A 20,824-nucleotide genomic window follows, 5' to 3' on the forward strand; every position below is an offset into this window, starting at 1 on the left:
ACATTAAATGAAACACATACAAGTTGGTCCATTAAGAACCTAAATATATAGCCTACACTTTTTGATATACAAATTTAAAAACTAAACAAAAGTGTATCGACTACTGCAGCTATGGCATAGATTGTAGAAATAAGACTGTAAAACCATGTAATTCAAAGAATATCACATTACCGTCGATGTTTATGGCTGGATGATGTGGGAAACATTGTTAGTGAAAAGAACCGATCAGAGCTCTCACATGGTTTTCACATTAGTGGGCGAGTGGAAAAGGAAAATAATCTCGTTTGGGGGTTTCATACACAGAATCCAAACAATCTCCATGCGCAACAGAACAGCTCCATTCAGCAACATGAGGAGTTGGACTGCATTAATTAACCATGCACACGCAATCAGAAGAAGCCAAATAACTATTTATTTGAGAAAATCGCTATGATCAGGCCGAAAAGCGTATGAGAATAACTCCAACTAGTTGGTTACATCACAACAGTAACATCTAACGGTCAATGGAGGCAACGGCAACCACAGAAGAGACAATGCAGAAATAGAAGAGCGCTCCAGCACAGCAACTCATTTCAGTTGATGGACTGTTAGCCTGTCGATCTGATCAGGACCTGACTGACTCAGCAACGAAATGACGCCCAGAGATCCTCAACTTATTCAACCAAAAGCATTGGCTGGATCTAAATGAGATTTCAGGTAAAATATTGTTTCTATTACGTTTTGACATTTTTTACATGTTCATATGATCATATATCCCTTTGTTTTCTTCTAGTGTATGATAGTTTGAGTGACAAAAGTTAGAGCTTATGTGTTTTCTTGCAGATCAGAAAATTAGGCCCACTCACTTAGTTGATAATTATACCAACAGGCCTACTGGTAAAGTTTTTCAAAACGTCCTACTGATTTTGCATGAGTTACTGATGGTTGACACTTAGCAGAGCTGTTCTTCTATAAAACATTTGGGCATTGCAATTTGTTATAAAGTATATGGTTCTTTTTTAAATCTGAAGTGATTTATACAAAGCACAATGATAACTCAGTGGTTGTGTTAATAAAGAACAAAAATGCTGATGCATGGTTCCTTGAGGGATGCTATTTGAGGGGGAGGGTATACAGGGAACTGGCAAAATATAAAGAAATCATTTCATGAATGCCAGAAATATCTGGATATATTATCTATGTATAGATGCAATGATATTCCGTTCTTTTACACATAATTGTAACTTTCTTTCTCTGCTAAGGTGGAAATGTTGATAAAGGGAAACATGGGGAAAGGCGTGGCACTGTGCCTTCTATTATTGGCTCTACATGGAGTCAGAGGCCAGAGAAGAAGAAAGTTAGGACAGCGGAACGGCTACAGCCAAGATGAAGCAAATGGTAATTCCTCAAATGAGGTATCCAGGTGGTGAGGGTTGTTGTGGGAGTAAGACGTCAGTTATCCACGTGGGAAAACCAAGCATCTGGAGACTAAGCAAATATTTAGATTTTTACAATAACGCTTAGACACAAACTTTCTTTGGCAAGTACAGCTGCAGGTGTTACAAGGCCATTTCGGTCTTGTAACAGTGGTACAGAGATTTCACACAAGGACAAGAGGATCTCTCATACATTGCAAATAGAGTACAAGACATATAATTGACAATAGAAAATACATTTACAACTCATTAAAGTCAGGCATTGTTACATTGCTAAAAGAAGAAAAGGCTGTTTCACATGTAAAGATCTGTGTATTTAACAATTAATTGAATTGAATGGTGAACACCAAAGATTGATTTCTATCAGAGCAATTGCAACCTTTCATATGACACTATGATAGTTGTTTTGTGTTTTTTGAAAAATTGGCACAAATATTGGTCTTAGGTTTTGGTCATTATTTCCCTCCCACACAGGTCAGACATCATGTTCACTGCAGGTGTCTTTCATCCTGGACAGCTCAGAAAGTGCAAAAACTTTCCTTTTTGAGAAGCAGAAGGCCTTTGTGCTGCGTTTCAGCACACGCCTCTCAATGCTCCAGATTGCTGGCTGGAGCATAAAGGTACGCCTGGCTGCCCTCCAGTACAGCAGCTCTGTGTCCATAGAACACAGATTCTCAGAATGGAAGGACCTGGACGTCTTCCACAGCAAAGTCAACTCCATGGCCTACATCGGCCATGGCACCTACTCCACCTATGCCATCACCAATGCCACTCATTTGGTGGTTCAGGAGACCCCAGAAGACAGCGTCAGGATAGCAGTGCTGATGACTGATGGAGTCGACCATCCCCGCAACCCTGATGTCATCGCAGCAGCACAAGAGGCCAAAGATCATAGTATCAGGCTCTTCGTTGTAGGATTATCAGACATTGCCAAACAGAGTCAAAATAGTGCCAAGCTCCGGGCGATTGCCAGCACACCTGGCCAGCAGTTTGTTCAAAGTCTAACTGACCCTCAGTTGGAGGAGAGGCTGCTCAATGAGATCGTGAGTATGGACATTGTGCACCTGTTGTCCACTACTTATGTAGAGTAGAGGCTGCTTCTAGTGACTTTGGACTAAAGTTACAGTAATTCTACTATTGTTGTGGCTATTTGCTTTGCATGAGTACAGTATGTCACCTCAACTCATCCTGTGACATCATCAATCAACTGATTAGTGGGAAGTGGATGTGTTATCACTGCTCATTGTTGTTGATCTTTAAAATAGTACATTTATAAAAATCATGATCTTGAACACATACAGTATATGTAGGTTCAAATGAGGCTAAATGGCATTTCGGCCGTTTATTTTGTATTCATTCAACATTCAGTATTGTAGACTGACAACTCAATTACCCTCTAGAAGACCAGGAGTTTCCAAAGTGGGCATTTAGTTTTTTTGTTTTTTGGCAAGGGGGGGGGGTCCATTAGTTTAATTGATCTGTAACTCAATTCATTTGAAATCATTATTCTAACATCTTTCTTAAATTTTTTATCCCACAATTTTGTAACCCATATTTTTCACCCAGTGCCAATTGCCTATGTAATCCTGGGCGCTACTCTCCCTCTGCCAGCCTAGGGAGAGCCCAAGCTGGTTTTCCAAGGCCTGATGAAAGTCAATTTGGAGACTACCGCACTGTGATATGACGTCTCTTTTACGTCTATGTTTGTCTTGTCCTGTTTCAGTCAACCCCGTCCTCATGGAGAGTTCAAATCTCAATGACAGAATTGTGTGCCACATGGGGATTTCCCTCCCTATTATGCATTTTCCATAATGTCGAACATCCATAATAGGTCAGGACCTGTCTAGAAGCACACAATAGCATGGCTTGTTCTGCTTTCCAAGAATGCATGATATTATACTTTCAAGTTCATGGTTCATGAAAAAGACTGCGTGCATCACATTGAAGCAAAGGTAACATAATATCAAATCAAAGCCATTGTTCTATCATTGTTTTGAAGTTTTCTGTTTGCTGATTGTACTCAGCATGTTATCTTATAACATGGTTATAGACTTCTGTCAAATAGGATAAAATGTTGACCCAAATATACTGTAGCTCTAACATTGTATAATACTGTTTTGCATCCAGGGTGCTGTTACGGCTGAAGAGGTAAATACTTTAGTTGAAAATAACATCCCAAATGTGAAAGAAATCAACATTCACCTTTAATCAGTACTCATTTTAGTCTTTTAAGGAGAATCACAATGTATTGTTTTACTCTTCTCAGTGTCCACAGGCCCAGGTGTGTTTGTGTGAAAAAGGAGGGAGAGGGCCTCCAGGAAGTCCAGTAAGTACACAAACATTCATCGGAATAAAAACTTTCAGGGGAGACATCACACAAAGAAATGCTAATATGTTAGTTTGAGAAAGATGATTAATATGCCAAGTTCTTACATGATACCATTACACCCTCCAGGGTAAAAAGGGGGAGGCAGGCTACAGAGGACCACCCGGTATAAAAGGATCAAAGGTACGTCTCAAAAAGAGAAAATCAATTCTGTTGTACTCTTTTAGCCTCTTAGTTGCATTTAATTTCACATTACTATAAGGAGGCTTGTGAACCAAGAACATCATTCTGACTTATATTTGGGGCTCACAGGAGTATTTGCGGCGAAGGAATTCATAAATATATTCATGCACTCACTTATGGTATATTTGTCTCATTTGTAAAATATAATAAAGCTAGCACTCAACCCAATGTGTAATAACTTGGTCTGATCCATGCAGTAAAGTGATAGTAAAAAATAAAAGTGCATTGGATTGCACACAGGTACAATATATTCTCATTTTGTTTAAAGCACTTTTAAAGCAATTTCCTTGTTGTTGAAATTTGTTATACAAATAAATCCCTGCCCATGCCATGCCTATTTATTTAACTCAAATAAGCATGCAGGCTGGTTTCAGCTTGTGGCCTTCTTAGTACATAAAGTTTGAGTGTCAGTTCATTCATGATACAACATAATCCAAATGAACAACAGGTGTCTGTGAAGGGCAGGGGCAGCAACCCATCTGTAAACATGGGCATCACACTCGTAAAAAGTAATACTAATCAAACTGTACAAAAATACAAGATGGTCATGTAGGTCTTCTTGTTATTTTTTCTTTTTTTTTTACCATCTCATTTACAGGGAGATTATGGATTGAATGGCCGTCCTGGAGGTGAAGGTCCACAGGTAAAATATGCTGCACTTCTAATGCATAACTAGGTTTATTTTACACAACTGGTGAATGAAATATCAACTGTTCACAATGTCACATCTTTTACAGGGCCATGCAGGTTTCAAGGGTAACAAGGTTGGTTCACTTATTGCTAGAAACTAGCCTATGTTAACTACTGTGTTTACTACTTCATATGAGTTGTTTATTTGTTTATGGAATAACTGGTAGATTCCAAGCTTGTCTGATGATCTTTCAGGGAGAAAGAGGTGACTGTGGCACTCCTGGAGAAAAGGGAGATATCGTAAGTTCAATGCTATTGTCATGATCTCACTTTAAGGCAGTCTTACAAATATTGTCCTTTTATTAGAATACCTTGTCATTTGCAGGGCCCCGAGGGACCTTCTGGTCTACGAGGACATAAAGGAGAACAGGTAAAACAGATGTATATTATCATCATATCTAAATGCATCCGATCAAAAGACAGCTTTCATAATTTTGAGCTCTGGCAATGTGGTTCTCCACATAATAAATGGTAAACCTATATTGGCTTGAAGATACCGACAGGACAGTCACCCTCAAATATGGAAAATGGAAGCAGAATTTGTCATTTTCTCACCTCTGCACTTATGGAATGTGAATATTGGATTATGGCTAATCCTGAAATAATGTGGCTATCAAAAGCAGTGAATCCAGGCTTGCAGGATATTATTCTTCGACAGGAGCAGACTTTGTGTGGTGGGATTAGCACAGGGACATAGCAGTCTACAGCCACTCTTCCTTCTCTGCGGCACTGGCACAGTGTCAATATGGTGTTGTTATTTCGCGAACAGTCAGGGACCAGAGAATGTAAAGGACATCAAAGCCATGAGTTTTTGAGCTTAATCCGTTTGCGTTTCTCATTCGGTAGTGGTAATGTTTGTTGTAAGCGGCTGAGCGGAAAACCCATTCTAAAGATTTTGTTGTTGTTGTTTTTCTTGGTGTCAACATATATTTAGATATGTTTTGTGGCTAAAGAAGAAGATAGCCATGGAAGTTTTTTCACATCCTTCATCATGATACAAAAATGAAAAATATGTGAATATACTTTGTAAGTTGCTCTTGTTGTTGTTCATGTGCACTGAATGTGAATTTAACTCTGAAAGTACACAGTTGTATCCCAATTGGATCTATTTTGCACTGTCAGAGTCCAAACTGAGGATCTTATATTTCTTCCGAAGGCTGCCAAAGGAATTCCAGGAGACATGGGTGCTGAGGGCCCACCGGGATCTAAAGTAAGTTGTAAAGCCACATGCAATTATGTCTAGTGTGCTACATGGGAAAAATAAAAACGCAGTACACAATATAACTACTGTTACATTGTAGATTTGCCAGAAATGCAACATGAAATGACCTTTAAAATGTGTGGCAAAAGCCATTAGAATGCTGCTCCCTCCATTACAGATTTACAACAAGGAAGTCCTTTTACAGAAGGAATGAGTGATTTATATGATTGGGGAAAAAGTTCAGACACCATTGAAATACCACCAAAAGACGATTTTATAAGAGGAACAAAGTTCCGCTCTTTATTTCTCGAATGCCTTAAGGCTAGCAGATCACATTTTGGGTTACTTGGCATTGTTGAGCTCCAGGAGGTCTTTTGTCTTAACTATTTCCCATGGATGTCATTTCCAAACAATAGTGGTAAACTCATCACTTCCATGTTCGCATGGTTGTCAATAATCATAGTGGTCGCAGCCGAATTTGCGGTACACGTAATTAGACGGATTAAGGCGTAATTAGAAATGTGTTTGTAATTAGACAGAATATGTATTCTATTAGACAGTTATACCCTAATTATACAAAATAATTCCTACATTATGGTCTAATAAGAATTCGCATAAGACCTAACAAAGCCTAATTAGAAATAATGTGTTCTTTATTTATGCCTTTATTTAATGTTATTTCCACTTACTTGTAGGGATATTACAACTTATAGTTTATCTGTGATTGTATCTGCTCTGTTTAAAAGCTGTTGCCGTTATGAAGGCTTTTTGTTTACAGTTCCCCTGAGGTCGTAAAGAGTGGAGAAAAAAAGCATTCATATCTTTGAATGAAAAATGAGTCCAATTTTCCAAGCAGACCCCAGCTCACAAATACAAGCATTAATGCCTGTTCTCATGTGTGACATTTGTGTTGCCTTGACAACATATCATGGGAAAATGTTATTATCTTTTGTGGTGATTCTGTCTGCCTTTTTTGCTGTGGCTGTGTGTAGTAGTCATCAATGACATGAATAAGATTGCATTTGATACCCTGAAGAGAGTGAGCTTCCTTGACATGTCCATTACCGTGGCTAATTTACACATAATCCTATGACTGCGTTACTTGACTAAAACAACAGATTTTTAGACAGCTATTAATGCGAAGCAACAAAAAAAAAAGTGATAATATAACCCAGAAGAAGGTTACTGTTGTGTCTCATACTTTTGGGAAATGAAATGCGATCACATGCTAAAACCAGAATGTTTCAAACATACTGCATAGGGAGACAGAGGTGCAACTGGTGCTTCTGGACCACCTGGGGATATTGGTATTGGATTCCCAGGAGCCAAGGTGAACCTTTGTTATCATCCTCACACAATAGGATTACAGTCAAATAGTGAATTGTGGCAATTGCTATTGGATCTAAAGCAGTTGTAAAATGCTGATGTACTGTGTTAACAGGGAGAAAAGGGCATTCTGGGAAGACCTGGTCCCCTAGGTCCTTCGGGGATAGGAGAACCAGGACTGACAGTGAGTATGGAGATTATGTTATTCTCTGTTGGTACAGCACCACTACATCAACATTGGCACTTTCTTCTGTTGTGACTTTGTCATAGGCTAAGTGACAGGGCTGTTTTCACAGGGTCCCCCAGGGCTGGCTGGAGCACAGGGAAACGCAGGGGCACCAGGAGAGGGTCTTCCAGGACCAAAGGTCAGAAGAAGCTGTTTCATGGAAATGCTGAAAATGTTTTCTACATTTCTTCATGCCGCTACATAAATGACCTTAGACTCATGTGAAGTTCATTCTGTGATAAAACAAGATGTAAAGTCTAAAATCCCAGCTAGTAAGTAGGTCATGTTCTTTCAGGTCAATGGATAGAGGCTTTAGTTAAATAATAAGCAGTTCAAATGTTCAGAAACGTCTAACATTGGCCAATGAGGACAAGGGGGCAGAGCTAAGCAACGCCAGAGCCATAGAGATAGAAAGTTGCATCAGTGAGGGGTCAGAAACACTACAGGTCACATGGTTCATGTATCGAGCTGCTTCATCAACACTACATTATATTATACTACAATTATGATGATTCACTGCTTGGAACTATACAGTAGTGTTTGGAACTATTGGTCTCCCAATGGCAAGCGTTATTATGCATTCTTATTCTTGTTGTTATCTCTGGGCACACCAAAACAAATTCTAAATCAACTGTTGTTGTTTTTGGCAATACATGAATGAATATTATGTGAATATTCTTCATTTACATGATTGCTGTAAAATAATTTGCCAGATGGAGTGAACAGAGATTGTACAACTCTTTCTATTACGATATTAGGAAACATGCATGCAATATGTGACAACGTTGAGTATTGTGATGACAATATGATTCGTAATAAGTAAACAAATATTTCTGATTTGCTACTAACATAAACCCAAGACAATGAATTATGTACACATTGAGGGGGGAAATGCATTATTTCCATTCCAACATGGGTTTATTAAGAAAAGAAAAGAAAAGAAAAGAAAAGAACTCCCTGCCTTCCTTATCCTCCCCTCTCACAATTGAATCACAAATTCATGAACTAGTAAGATTAGAACACAAAATGGGCATATTATCTGTCATCGTGTCAATGACCTCAACTTGTCCTGTTACACACACTACAATATACATTAGAGTCAATCAATTTATTTCTCCAGTTATTATAGTTCACCCCAAAAAATACTTATTTTCTATCAATTACACACCCCATGAAGCCTTGAATTCGTGGAGTTTGGTGGCCTTCACAACATTCCATTGTCTGTGATGATACACGTTTGCTGCTGTTTACGCAAATCCCAACTGGCCAACACCCCAAATATAGTCCAAGAGCTATATTTCAGAATCAGAATTTATTTCCTCTGGTGTGCGATTCTGTGAAATATACAGTCTCTCTCTACACAGCTGGTTGTCAACTTGTCAGTTGTTCCATTAGATAGATAGATCACAGATCTGTTGTACTTCTTGCGTAATATTCAACTTGACTCATTTATATCCCTCATGTATCCAAAGTATTCCCAAATATCAGACATGCTGTTCTTTTTTTCTAGATTTATTTTTGGGCTTTAATGCCTTTTTATGAGAGGACAGTACAGTAGGCTGACAGGGAATGGGAGAGAGAGATTGGGAGTGACATGCAGCAAAGGCTGTCGGGATCGGGACTCGAACCCGCGACACGCTGTCAGGCTACATTGAGCCTGGGTGCCTGGACCACTACCCCAGCGATCCAGGCTCATTCTGTTCTTGTTTTTTCACCCAGCTGATGGGGGGGATGGTCCGAGGCCAGAAACCGGCAACCTTCTGATTACCAGACGGCCTCTCTACTCACTAAGCTACAGCACATTTTGCTCCATGCGCACACATTGACATGCTGCATACTTCCCTCCGCCCTGCGCTTCAACCTTTTCTTTTTAATGGTGACGATTGAGGTGGTGATCTGTGTCACTTGCTATTGTAAATGCTGATATTTTAAATGTTGATATTGCACTCAAAGTATATTTTCTATATATTGTGCAGCCCTACTTTCTATCTCAATGGCTCTGAGTAACACTAATGGGAGCTGATCGCCATCCCCACGGCCCATGCTACATCAACATCCTTAGAGCCCTACCGCGGGGCAAAATAATAAAGCTTGACCTGAGGGTGGCACCACGTAACAGGTCAAAGGGTCACCAAAATCAAAAAAGTTCTTCCTCTGGGGAGCATGAATGTAGTCAGCAAGTTTCATGGCTCATAGATTTTGAGATATATTCTGTGCAAAGGGAAATGTTGGCCTACGGGTGGTACAGTACTGCTGTAAAGAAAGGCCATGAGTTCAATAAAAGTGTAGGAGTCATCCTTTCATTCCCAGTGGTGACACTACATGGGGTCACCAGATTCATTCGGGGTCGTCCTCCACGGAGCATGAAGGTGCACAGCAAATGACATGGCAATCCAGACAGTATAGTTTTTTTGGCACCTTGTTTGAGACCAAAGAATTGGATGGATGGACGGAAGGATTAACAAACTGACCCACTGACCAACATTGATAGGAACAATACTTCATTTGAATCAGAATTCAATTATCAACAAACTTTGTGTTTGTTTGTTTGTTTGTTTGTTTTTTAGGGTGACAGAGGATATGATGGTCCCAGGGGAACCCGTGGTCTTCCTGGTATGGGATTCAAAGGTGACAAGGTAAACCAGTTTGAGATTGAGATTTATTCTAGATATTTGTCCGACCTGAACTAAACAGTATTATGTGTATATGATATAGTGATGTAAATTGTTTTATATGGAGAAATGGTCATTATTTATTTTTTGGGGGAGATCACACCATACTGTACTTTGATACCAACTGATGCATCATTTTAATCATTCTGTTGACATTGTAGGCTACAACATTGTGAAATATAAAGTTTAATTTAATGTATTCTTATTCTGAGGGAGCTCATGGGCCCGCCGGGATTCCAGGTCAAGTTGGTGATCCTGGAGCAGGAATTGAAGGTGAAAAGGTAAGAGGTGTTATACTGTGTTCAAGTGCCATTCACACTGAGCACTATAACTATAGAAATAACTGTAACTATCGCTCATCATTGTATTTTTTTTTATAGTCGGTGTGAACTCTGCCATCCACTTGACTTAGAACGATTTTTAAAACTATATTTCTATAGTTATTGTTATAGTTATAGTGCTCAGTGTGGGCCACTGGCATTCCCTGAATGTTCTTCATTATTGTGTCATTTATAACTCACACAGTTGATGGATTAAAATTATAATATTCATTAACCAACTAAATTGACGTGGTCAGATGGGTGGCCGTGTGCATTTTCAGAGCATGTTTGTTTTAATAATCAATCAATCAATCAATCGATTTTGTTCCGGCTTGGATCAGTAGAACTGTTTCTATTTATCAGTGTAGTGAAAACACATTTTCAAGGTTTTAAAGAAAGAAATACCATGTCATTTCTTTACATTCATTTATTTTTTATATTAGCCAATTATTTGGGGGCCTGCTTGCAATACCCTCATGGCACACCAGTGGGCCCCAGCCCACAGGTTAGGAATCACTGGATTAGACCATATTAAAGTTTTTAAAACCCAGATATTCCCAGAATTCCATATCATGTTGATGTTGAGTTACAGACCTGACATTTTGAATACCTCGCTCCTTATTGTCAGGGTGATCAAGGACCCGCTGGAACAGTAGGACCCAGAGGAGCACCTGGTATAGGACTAATGGGACCTACGGTAAGAATGCATGAACACATACATTATTCGTTTATTTGATAGTATATTTCTGCATCCAGATACATGCAAAAATATTCATTTTCCTTCACTTGGCAAGTTGGCTCCACTCATTTCATCATAAAAATGTTGGTGCAATGTTCTAGGCTTGTCAACATCCATGTCCTTCAAACATTGAGTTTTTTTTTTATTTTGCCAGTCACAGACATCACTGAGGCTATGGATGATTGTAAATGGCCTAGTTTTCATATAGTTTCAACATTGATGGACAATTATGAATGGTTGCGCAGACGATTGCATTCATGACAAACATAACTAAAGGTTGTGTATGCCAATTCCCCTGGTGCCCAAAGGCCTACAAAAAAAGCATTCAATACATGTATTGTCAATATTGTGCCTAAAAAGCAAGACATAAACATGTCACTTATTGGTTATTCTCAGGGAAATCAGGGGTTCCCAGGTGAGTCTGGACAGCCAGGGGAGAGAGGTATAGGAGAGCCAGGACCCAAAGTAAGTATGGATCACTTATATCTTCCTCAGCAAGGTTTATTATCATCATCATCATCATCATCATCATATATTTCTTTCCGACTGTACAAACAATCCTAGGGAGACCCAGGGGCTGAGGGGCTTCCTGGAATTCCAGGTCTACCAGGAGAAGATGGAACCACAGGACAGAAGGTGAGTGATGTACAGTAAATGATTGAAACCCTTTTTTACTCTACTTGTACATCATACTGCCTTTAACCCATTCAATCCGGGAACGCTCTGTCATTTTAGATGTCTTTGGTTATTCAAAAATAGCAGATATACAGTACAAGCTCATAGTGCGAGCTTGTAGATATGCTATTTTTGAAAAATCGTGAAAATGTGTGCAAATCTTTGAATACATATTTGTTCAAGCGAACATTTGTAAAATATTTTTCCAAGGACCCCCAGGGGCAAAGATTTGAGTTCCAAATGTTACATAAAATATATCTATATATGCAAATTTAAAAATAGCAGATCTACAAGCTCATAGCATGGTACTCGGTGCCGCGCTATTCGCTTGTATTAATGGTATTTTTGAATAGCCAAAGAAATCAAAAATGACAAGAGATGCGTTCCCAGATTGAATGGGTTAACTTTTAAAGTCTGTTACTTGAGTGGTTGTGTGTTCAAATGATACTATAGGGTGACATCGGGCTGCCAGGGACCAGGGGACCTGATGGCGCGCCTGGAAAAGGTGTCCCTGGGGAGAAGGTACAGTATTAGTGAATCTGTTCTTTAACATTAAGCAGTCAAAATTGTCTATCATTTTTTTTTACTGTGTTTTTATTAAAACCCACTGTTACAACAGAACGTGAAAATAAGCTTGTGCCATTCTGCTAGGGAGACAGAGCAGAGAGGGGGCCCAGAGGCCAGCCAGGAGCTGTTGGACCTGTGGGGCCATTGGGGGGCAAGGTATGAAGAGTTCCATTGCTAAACGTTACTGAATAATTACACCGGATAACACTTTATTTCCTCACCCTCAAGATGAACTATTTAAAACCAAAGGATACTTAAACCCAAAGGCTCATGCATTTTTGTAATAAAAAACATAAATCAGACATCATTCAATAAATACGTCAAATAGTGAAAATAGCAATCTACAACCTCAGAACGCATTGCAACTCGATAAGTTGTGAGCTTGTAGATCTGCTATTATGACATGCTTAATAGGGACGAAAGGTTAATGTTATATCAAAACTGTTCACAGATGACATGGTTTGACTAGCCTTCTGATTGTCTTCCCTTAGGGTGAACCAGGAAATATTGGGCCACCAGGTCCAATTGGACAACCAGGACGGGGCCTGCCTGGTACAAACGTAAGCCTGTGTAATCAAGCATTTGTCTGTAATTCCGAGTTATCACAAAACAATAGCAGGATAATGTTACCTTATTGATGTAGTTCTGATTATTGACAGGGGGACCCAGGCCAAGCGGGACCTCCTGGACTTGTTGGTGAACCAGGGATCGGTATAGCTGGACCTAAGGTCAGTTGACTTGCAGCTTTGACTCAGTTTTACTCTTCTTCTGGTTGTGAAGGTGCTCACACTTTGGTGTGTGTTGGGCTTTAGGGTGACAGAGGGACACCGGGACCTGTTGGACCATCTGGGCAAAAAGGAGAAGGACACCCTGGCCCTCCAGTGAGTATCCAGCAGTTTTACAGACCCTTCTATTGTTGCTTTGAAGTCAAGACTATGACTCATCACCTGGTTGTGTATGATTTTTTTTAGGGAATCGCAGGACCACCTGGGTTGTTGGGAGAGGTTGGTCCAGAAGGCGTAGGTTTACCTGGACCCAAGGTACAGTAAAGTTTATGCAGTAGAATGTTAAGATATGTTATTCCTAATGCAGTTTGATGCAGTGCACGGCACGCACTGGATTATACTATTTGTCATCAGCTGGCCTTGAGTGATGTTTCAATGTGTCCTCATTGCTGTCATCGATGCGTATGGCTTTCTTTCTTTCTTTTTGTTTTTGGTAATGGCTCTTGGTTCAGGGAGACAGGGGTTTGCTTGGAGTCCCAGGACCACCTGGCTCACCAGGAATTGGGCAGATTGGCCTCAAGGTAATCCTTTACAAGTAAAACCTCTGATAATGCAGCAATGCAAGCTCATTGCAATGTTTTTCCTTTCAATATGAAAAGCTGAGAAGATACTACCAAACCTACAAACAACAAATCTACTCATCACAAATACTATTCAATGAGAAATTATTTACAGATGCATGGGTACATGTTTTCTTCTTTTTTCCAAGGGTTCAACAGGTCCTCTAGGTCCAACTGGACCACAAGGATCACCAGGAGAGGGAATTCAAGGACAGAAGGTAGGCCTATTACTGAGTGTCTGCAGAAATGTGAAGTTGCTACATGGGTCAGACCCAGCTTACGTTACATAGTTTGTGCCATGATGCGTGTCTGAGGAAGAGCTTTGAGCTTGAAACGTCACAGCTTTTTTTGGTGCAATAAAGCATTGGTTCTCAAAGTGAGGTCCGGGGACCCCCAGGGGTCCTTGGCGGGTACCAGGGGGTCCCCAGCAAAATTAGTTAATAAAGCGTCACAATCATTTTAACCCCTTTATCTATATTTATACTTTGGCTATTCAAAAATATATTGCAGATACAAGCTCTGCAATATATGTATCTGCAATCTACAAGCAATCTGCAATCTGCAATCTACAAGCTCATAGCGCGGCACAGAGTGCTATGAGCTTGTAGATTTTTGAAAAATCTTGATTTTGTTTTTTTAATATATATATTTTTTTAAAGCGAACATTTGTAACTCAAATCTTTGCTTCAGGGGGTCCCTGGAACAAATATTTTGAGATTGGGGTCCGCGGCCAAATACATATCAGGTCCTTGGCATGGAAACCTTTTGAGAACCACTGCAGTAAAGCATCTTGCATTGGAGCCCTCAGTGTGCGAGTGTTTATTTGTTTATTTTTCTCTGCTTACTGGTCGTCGCTCAGCACCTGCCCAAGCTTGGGTTGGGGATGTGCATGTCGTTTCCCTTTTTTTGCCATGATGCTTGACATATTTTCTTTCTAACCTCCATGCTTGTCTTCAATGTTTCAGGGTGATCCAGGATTTCCGGGGATCCCTGGCCCCAGAGGCCCTCCAGGACAAGGTCTTCAGGGGGACACGGTAATGGTTTGAATTGTATTTGCACTCATGTATACAATACATAGACTGTAAAATATATGGACAAAGGGAGCCCCATTAGTTTCTACAGACCGTTTTGAAGCCACTTTTTTGGCGAATTGAAATATTTGAACTTCCGGTCCCGAAATGAAACCGGAAACGACTGCTACTGATACAGAACCAATATGGAAATCAGTTGGTTTCTCCATTGTTTGGTTTTCTGGCATCTAATGGTCAAATAGTTTCCATGTGGATTCCGAGATCCACGTGATTGAATTTTTATGCTGTGGCTCCCTGGAGGAAAGCCATCTAGTTTGAAAATGTTTGAAAGTTGTTGTTGTTGTGTGTGAACATTTTCACCTATAATGACATGCACAAAGTAGGGACGCCAGGTTGAAAGTGGATAATATGATGATGGCAAATTCTGCATTAAAATATCAGCCTGGTTAAATAAAGACAAATTAACAAAGATTGGAGTGGAGAGTAACATCAGAAATTCAGAAAAATAAAGATGAATTGGAGCTATATTGTTCTTGCAGGGGGACCGAGGATTCAGAGGTGAAAAAGGCAAAAAGGGGGACAAAGGAGATGATGGAGAGCAAGGGCCTGCTGGACCTTGGGTACTGTAACTTCACCTTAACTTCATCACCATTTCACTGACCTCTGTCTATGAACATCAACTATAAAACGTATGCCTATATTTAATCACAGGGTAAAAATGGAGAGAAAGGAGTGCCTGGGCTTACAGTAAGTACAGTGTTTCATTCATCAACATAAACCATATGAGTCATTGAACAACATCTTGCCTTTTTAAGAACATTGTGCTTATCCTCTCTTTTACAGAGAGAAGAAATCATCAAAATAGTGAGATCAATATGTAGTAAGTTACTGATCAGATACATTTCAAGATTTTCTGTGAATCACAGATGCTTAACTATTGTTTACTTGGTTATATCTTAATAAAATTGACCAAGCAGTGTTCACAGGATGACCATTTGCTCTTACGTCATGCTTGTGAGGTGTGGTTTGATGTGTGAGAAAAATGGCCAACCTGTGAGCATGGTCAAGGGAATAATATGTCTTATCAATTTAAAATACATTTATAGAAGTATTTATAATGTATAACACCAATGATAAAGCAAAGTCATAAATGCAAGGCACATTAACCAGGCTTCAGTAAAGCATATATTCTCATTTTCACCTATATTTCACTTTTCACAGACTGTGGAGTCAAGTGCCGCCAGAGCCCCTTGGAGTTGGTCTTTGTGATTGACAGCTCTGAGAGTGTGGGCCCTGACAATTATAACGTGGTCAAAGACTTTGTCAACGCCCTCATCGACCGCGCCTCGGTCAGCCGGGACACCACGCGGGTGGGCGTGGTCCTTTACAGCCATATAAACATGGTGGTGGTCAGCCTTAGGCATGAGTTCACCCGAGACCAGATCAAGGCTGCGGTGCGCTCCATGACCTACTTGGGCGAGGGCACCTTCACGGGCAGTGCCATCAAACAGGCCAACCAGCTGTTCAATGCAGCCAGGCCCAATGTGAGGAAGGTGGCCATTGTCATAACAGATGGTCAGGCAGATAAGAGGGACTCTGTGAGTCTGGAGGAGGCCGTTAAGGAGGCCCATGGAAGCAACATTGAGACGTTTGTGATCGGGGTGGTGAACCAGAGCGATCTGATGTACGAGGAGTTCAAGACAGAGCTGCAACTCATGGCCTCCGACCCTGATGACGAACACGTCTACTTGATCGAAGATTTCAGGACACTTTCAGGTGAGCCACATGAGACCATGTAGTGGACTGTACACTGTATGGCACTTTCCACTTAAGAACTAGTTGCCTTGGTGGTTTACAAAGTGGATGACATTTTCTTTTACCTTGTTGTTTCACAGCTCTGGAGAGCAAGCTGCTAAGTCATATTTGTGAGCGTGAAGATGGAGCCTTGTTCAGCTCTATTCCCAGCTCCAGGCTATCCCCAGGAACTCGTGAGATCGCTGGGAGCATTGGAGAACCTCCATACAGAACTGACACAGACACCCCTACCTTTACAGGCGACTTTAGGAGAGTACACATGTTGGTGAGTGAAATCAACACAACTATTACACATGGAATTCATGATAACTATAAAGATTGCACTCACTCAGAAATCTGCCTATCTGTCTCGATTTAGACTTTGACCTTGATGACCCAAAACAAAGTTAGTCATCTCCGCAGGTCAGCCAACTGATAATTCCCACCAAGCTTGATAAACATGTGGCCATCCATTCTTGGTTTATTTAGCAAACAGACAGGCAGATAAATGGAATGGTGTGAAACATCACTCAAGTGAAGGTAATAATGTGACCTTCACATTGGCCCGACTACACAGTCCTTCATCACAGGCCATCACCTTCATGACGGCCTGGTACACATGGTTCATTTACTTCAAATTGTAATTTTATATGAAAATCCCTCAGCTGTACCTCTGAGGTAACAACATAACCTTGAGAAATACTTCTTCAACAGTTATTTGTGTCACTTGCATATTTTATTTTGTACTAAATTGGTGTAGTAGAGTAAATGGTTTCCAACATTGGGTCAATTCAGATTAAATTCACTCTTGGGTAAGTTGACAATTACAGAAAATTGAATGAATTGACTCTCAAGTACTCTCCCATCATTATTAAAATGATTCCATTATTCAGTGGTCATGTAGCAACCCATATGGTTCACATCTCTCAAGACAGGTCTGCTAACAGCAGAATCTGTCAGCACCACTGCCTTAAACATAATGCTGTCCGGCAGAAACCAGCTTACTCAATTTTTCCGCTTTTGCTTTTTTCCCCATAAATCAGTGCTATTGAACACCCTTTATGCCTGTGTGTTGATTAAAAAAATATTGAACCAATGAAAAGTATTAAAAAGTGCTTCAGACAAAACCAGCTAACTCCATTGGATCCTCAAACTTCCTGCTAAACCAGCTAAGTCCAACAAAGGGGGGTGGAGTTAGCTGGTTTTGGTGACTCCAGGCTCCACCCCCTTTTGACCTCCAACCTCATTGTGAGCTTGGAGGTCCATTCAGCTGTTCTTATCAATAATGAACAAAACCTCCTAATTCTACTTTTTGTTTTGTTTTTGTCATTTTCTGAAAAATGAACATTTTGAATTAGCTGGTTTCTGCCGGACAGCAGAGATATAATAGTTAGTAGGAATAAACACAGAAGCACCTGGGAGGAAGTGGACTAAGAAAGGGGAGGAGCCAGTTCCTGTTTTACACAAAAAAGGAGGTGGTGCCCCTAGAGGCATTACAAAACTTTTTTTTTTTACAAAACAGATATACAAGCTCACAACGCGTCACGATGCAACACGTACTCTACACCACTGCTTAATAAATATATTTTTTTTGTTTCTCTGTCTCTACAGCCTGGGCCTCCAGCGGCACGCCCCGGTAGAGAACCAATCATTCCACACGGAACCACGGCCGATGAGAGGAGCATGACAGAAACACTACGAGTTCCGTCATTTGACAGGGAACCATTCAAACCACTCACAGAACGCCCTGTTCTGCCTTCCGAGGTGAAGAATCCCACACTCAGCATGATGGTGCCAGTGGGCACAGGACCAGAAGGGCCTTCTGGTCCTATGGGTATGGAACCCCATGTCTCAGGCCCAGGAAAGACACAGCCATTGCCTGTGGCTCCACCACAATCCCCAGACACCTTCACACAAGGTAAATTCCAAGCAACTATGAAATCATGTGATTAAATTCACTACTTTCACTTTCACTGGATTACTTGTTAAAAAACCCTCTATACTTAGTTCAACTAATACTTAGTTGACTAGGGTCAACTCTGTACGCTGGTCTGCTCCCCCCCCCCCCCTCTATACCAAATCTCTTCACCAATCTGGTTGCTATGCGTCGCAAGCTTGTAGATCAGCGAATGTTCCCCCCAGAAAAGGGGTACCAGGGTTCAAGAGTTTAACATAAACAAATGAAAAGATTACCACTACACATGATGGCTTGCATTTATGATGTAGTGTCTCAACCCAAAGAAGTGGCAAATATAGTGTCAAGTAATTGATGTTTGCCATTTCACCAAAATTATAATGCTGACAAATGAAATAATAAAAATGCATGGATCCATAAAAGAAAGCATCCAAATACCACACACTGCCTACCATCTTTAACCATGAATATGTATACTATTCCAACCTACTAGTCTTTATAATATCTGAAAACACATCACAATGATGAAAATGCATTAAGGGCTCACGGTTCACAAATCCCCAGTGATAATGTATCCATGGCATTTGTAACACTGAGAGTGTACAAACGGAACTGTAACAATCTGAATTAAATGAACACTGAGAATTGTACTGTTATCTTTGTCTAAACTTAAGGATTCAATAGTCCACAGATCTCACTTTTCATGTCTTCTGTTGTTTCCAGAGGAGGGCTGCAGCCAATCTCTTGAACCAGGACCCTGCCGGGATTACGTTGCTAAGTGGTATTACGACGCTACAGCCAACGCCTGTGCTCAGTTCTGGTTTGGAGGATGTCAAGGAAATCATAACAAGTTTGAGACTGAAAGGAGCTGCAAAAAAGCCTGTGTCAAGGTCTAACTCAGACACAATTACATTCCTGTTTACTTCTTAAGGCTGTATTTTTTGTTGTTGTTCGGCACAGCCTTTTCAATAAGTGTCAAAAATGCCTTTAGTACTCATGACATATTCATAACAAATGGAGGTCTCATATGCAAATATACTCTAATGCAAAGTTTAGAGGCTTGGCTTTTCACCATTAACGTTACATTGTGGAGAAAAATTAATTGAGAGCCTTGCTGAAGACATTATTAATATTATATTAATATTGTATTATTATTCATAATAATTTTACTTTATCTTTATCTATAAAGGGATTCAGTTCACCAAAATGTCATGACGAAATCTAAAACTTGTGTCTTTATCTGCCAAACTCATATATGTATCCACTGATATGGTGAACTAAGCTAAATAAATGAGTTACAAGAGAGAAGGTAATAGAGATGAATAGATAACTAGTGCCAACCTGTAAAGTAATGTTACTTACTCACTGTTGAGCAGTTATGTTAAAAAAAAGACTTCAAGTCTAAACACTAACCTTTCTATTCAGAAAAGTAACCATTTTGTATGAATGTCATAATGCAAGTTAGTATGTATGTTTTTAATACTGAATGCCATTAAAAATTAAATAGACCATAGCAAAACATTTGGTGATTTTGCACACAAGCTAAGCCTGACATAATCCTGTATTTTTCTGCAAAACACACCTACAGTATAACAAAAACAGTTAATAAGAAATTGAGAACATTTCTTATTGGTTGGTTTGAAAGAGGTAGGGAAGTTTGCACTCTAAACTTAAGGCTTACTTGCCAGCATGAAAGTCCATAAACAAAAAGAAAGGGCTTGCACACTGAAATGAATACTGAGGCTCTTTAGATGCCAAAAATAGTCCTTTCCTTTACAAAAGTGCAAAAACGTTTCGGTCCTCAGACCATCATCAACACTCCTTATTGGTTGGTTTACAATGGATTTCTAGTGGAGTCCAAGAACCTATGGGTCAGTAAACTAGGAGAACTGTCATTATGACCTACCCTCTCCCCCATGCCGTTGATCAGAAAGTGATGCGCTGTGACACAGAACTCCCCGCAGCCATTCTCATACTGCACCCCCACTGAAGAGAAATCACCTGTCAGAGATCACCCACTTCCCAAGGAATTGCAAGGAAGTGGCTCTTTCTTCATCCTGAAGTTTCAAGTTGGACATCATTATTCAGGAGTTGTTCTAAGAATCCACAAGCTTTAAGTTGAAGGAACAAAAGACATTGAATGCTGTGTAATTATCCATACGGCTTCTTCTGTTGGATGACGTCTGGCTGACAACTTTAGTGGTGCATATATCTGGACTTTGTGGGTTAACTTGGTAAATAACTTTTGCCCCAACACTATTTGAGTATTGTTTTATCATGGACTAACTTGTTAGTCTGTGATATAACCATTATTATTACATAATGCTATTGAAACAAAG

The 20,824-nt window shown here is 40.1% G+C and overlaps 1 protein-coding gene across 1 annotated transcript; it reads left to right on the top strand.

Annotated features, from left to right (window-relative positions):
* Nucleotides 1–322: 322 nt before the first annotated feature.
* col28a1b (collagen, type XXVIII, alpha 1b) lies at nucleotides 323–20,746 on the top strand. The gene is made up of 35 exons (XM_084053723.1): nucleotides 323–696; nucleotides 1,242–1,377; nucleotides 1,890–2,458; nucleotides 3,543–3,563; nucleotides 3,682–3,741; nucleotides 3,871–3,924; nucleotides 4,583–4,627; nucleotides 4,722–4,748; nucleotides 4,870–4,914; nucleotides 5,000–5,044; nucleotides 5,831–5,884; nucleotides 7,137–7,205; nucleotides 7,317–7,385; nucleotides 7,498–7,566; nucleotides 9,995–10,063; nucleotides 10,312–10,380; nucleotides 11,048–11,116; nucleotides 11,555–11,623; nucleotides 11,723–11,794; nucleotides 12,287–12,355; nucleotides 12,485–12,556; nucleotides 12,892–12,960; nucleotides 13,060–13,128; nucleotides 13,213–13,281; nucleotides 13,372–13,440; nucleotides 13,638–13,706; nucleotides 13,895–13,963; nucleotides 14,711–14,779; nucleotides 15,316–15,396; nucleotides 15,488–15,523; nucleotides 15,620–15,656; nucleotides 15,998–16,552; nucleotides 16,672–16,856; nucleotides 18,182–18,488; nucleotides 19,209–20,746. The coding sequence occupies exons 1-35, from the start codon at nucleotides 685–687 to the stop codon at nucleotides 19,379–19,381; spliced, it is 3,621 nt and encodes a 1,206-aa protein (XP_083909849.1). The 5' UTR covers nucleotides 323–684; the 3' UTR covers nucleotides 19,382–20,746.
* The last annotated feature ends 78 nt before the right edge of the window (nucleotides 20,747–20,824 follow it).

The sequence above is a fragment of the Gymnoscopelus microlampas genome (assembly GCF_963454915.1).
Source record: "Gymnoscopelus microlampas genome assembly, chromosome: 3".
Lineage (NCBI taxonomy): Eukaryota > Metazoa > Chordata > Actinopteri > Myctophiformes > Myctophidae > Gymnoscopelus > Gymnoscopelus microlampas.

Coding starts and splice junctions, on each gene's coding strand:
- col28a1b (XM_084053723.1), top strand. Junction 4,628..4,721: donor CTGGAGGTGAAGGTCCACAG/GTAAAATATGCT, acceptor CATCTTTTACAG/GGCCATGCAGGTTTCAAGGG. Junction 16,857..18,181: donor TTAGGAGAGTACACATGTTG/GTGAGTGAAATC, acceptor CTGTCTCTACAG/CCTGGGCCTCCAGCGGCACG.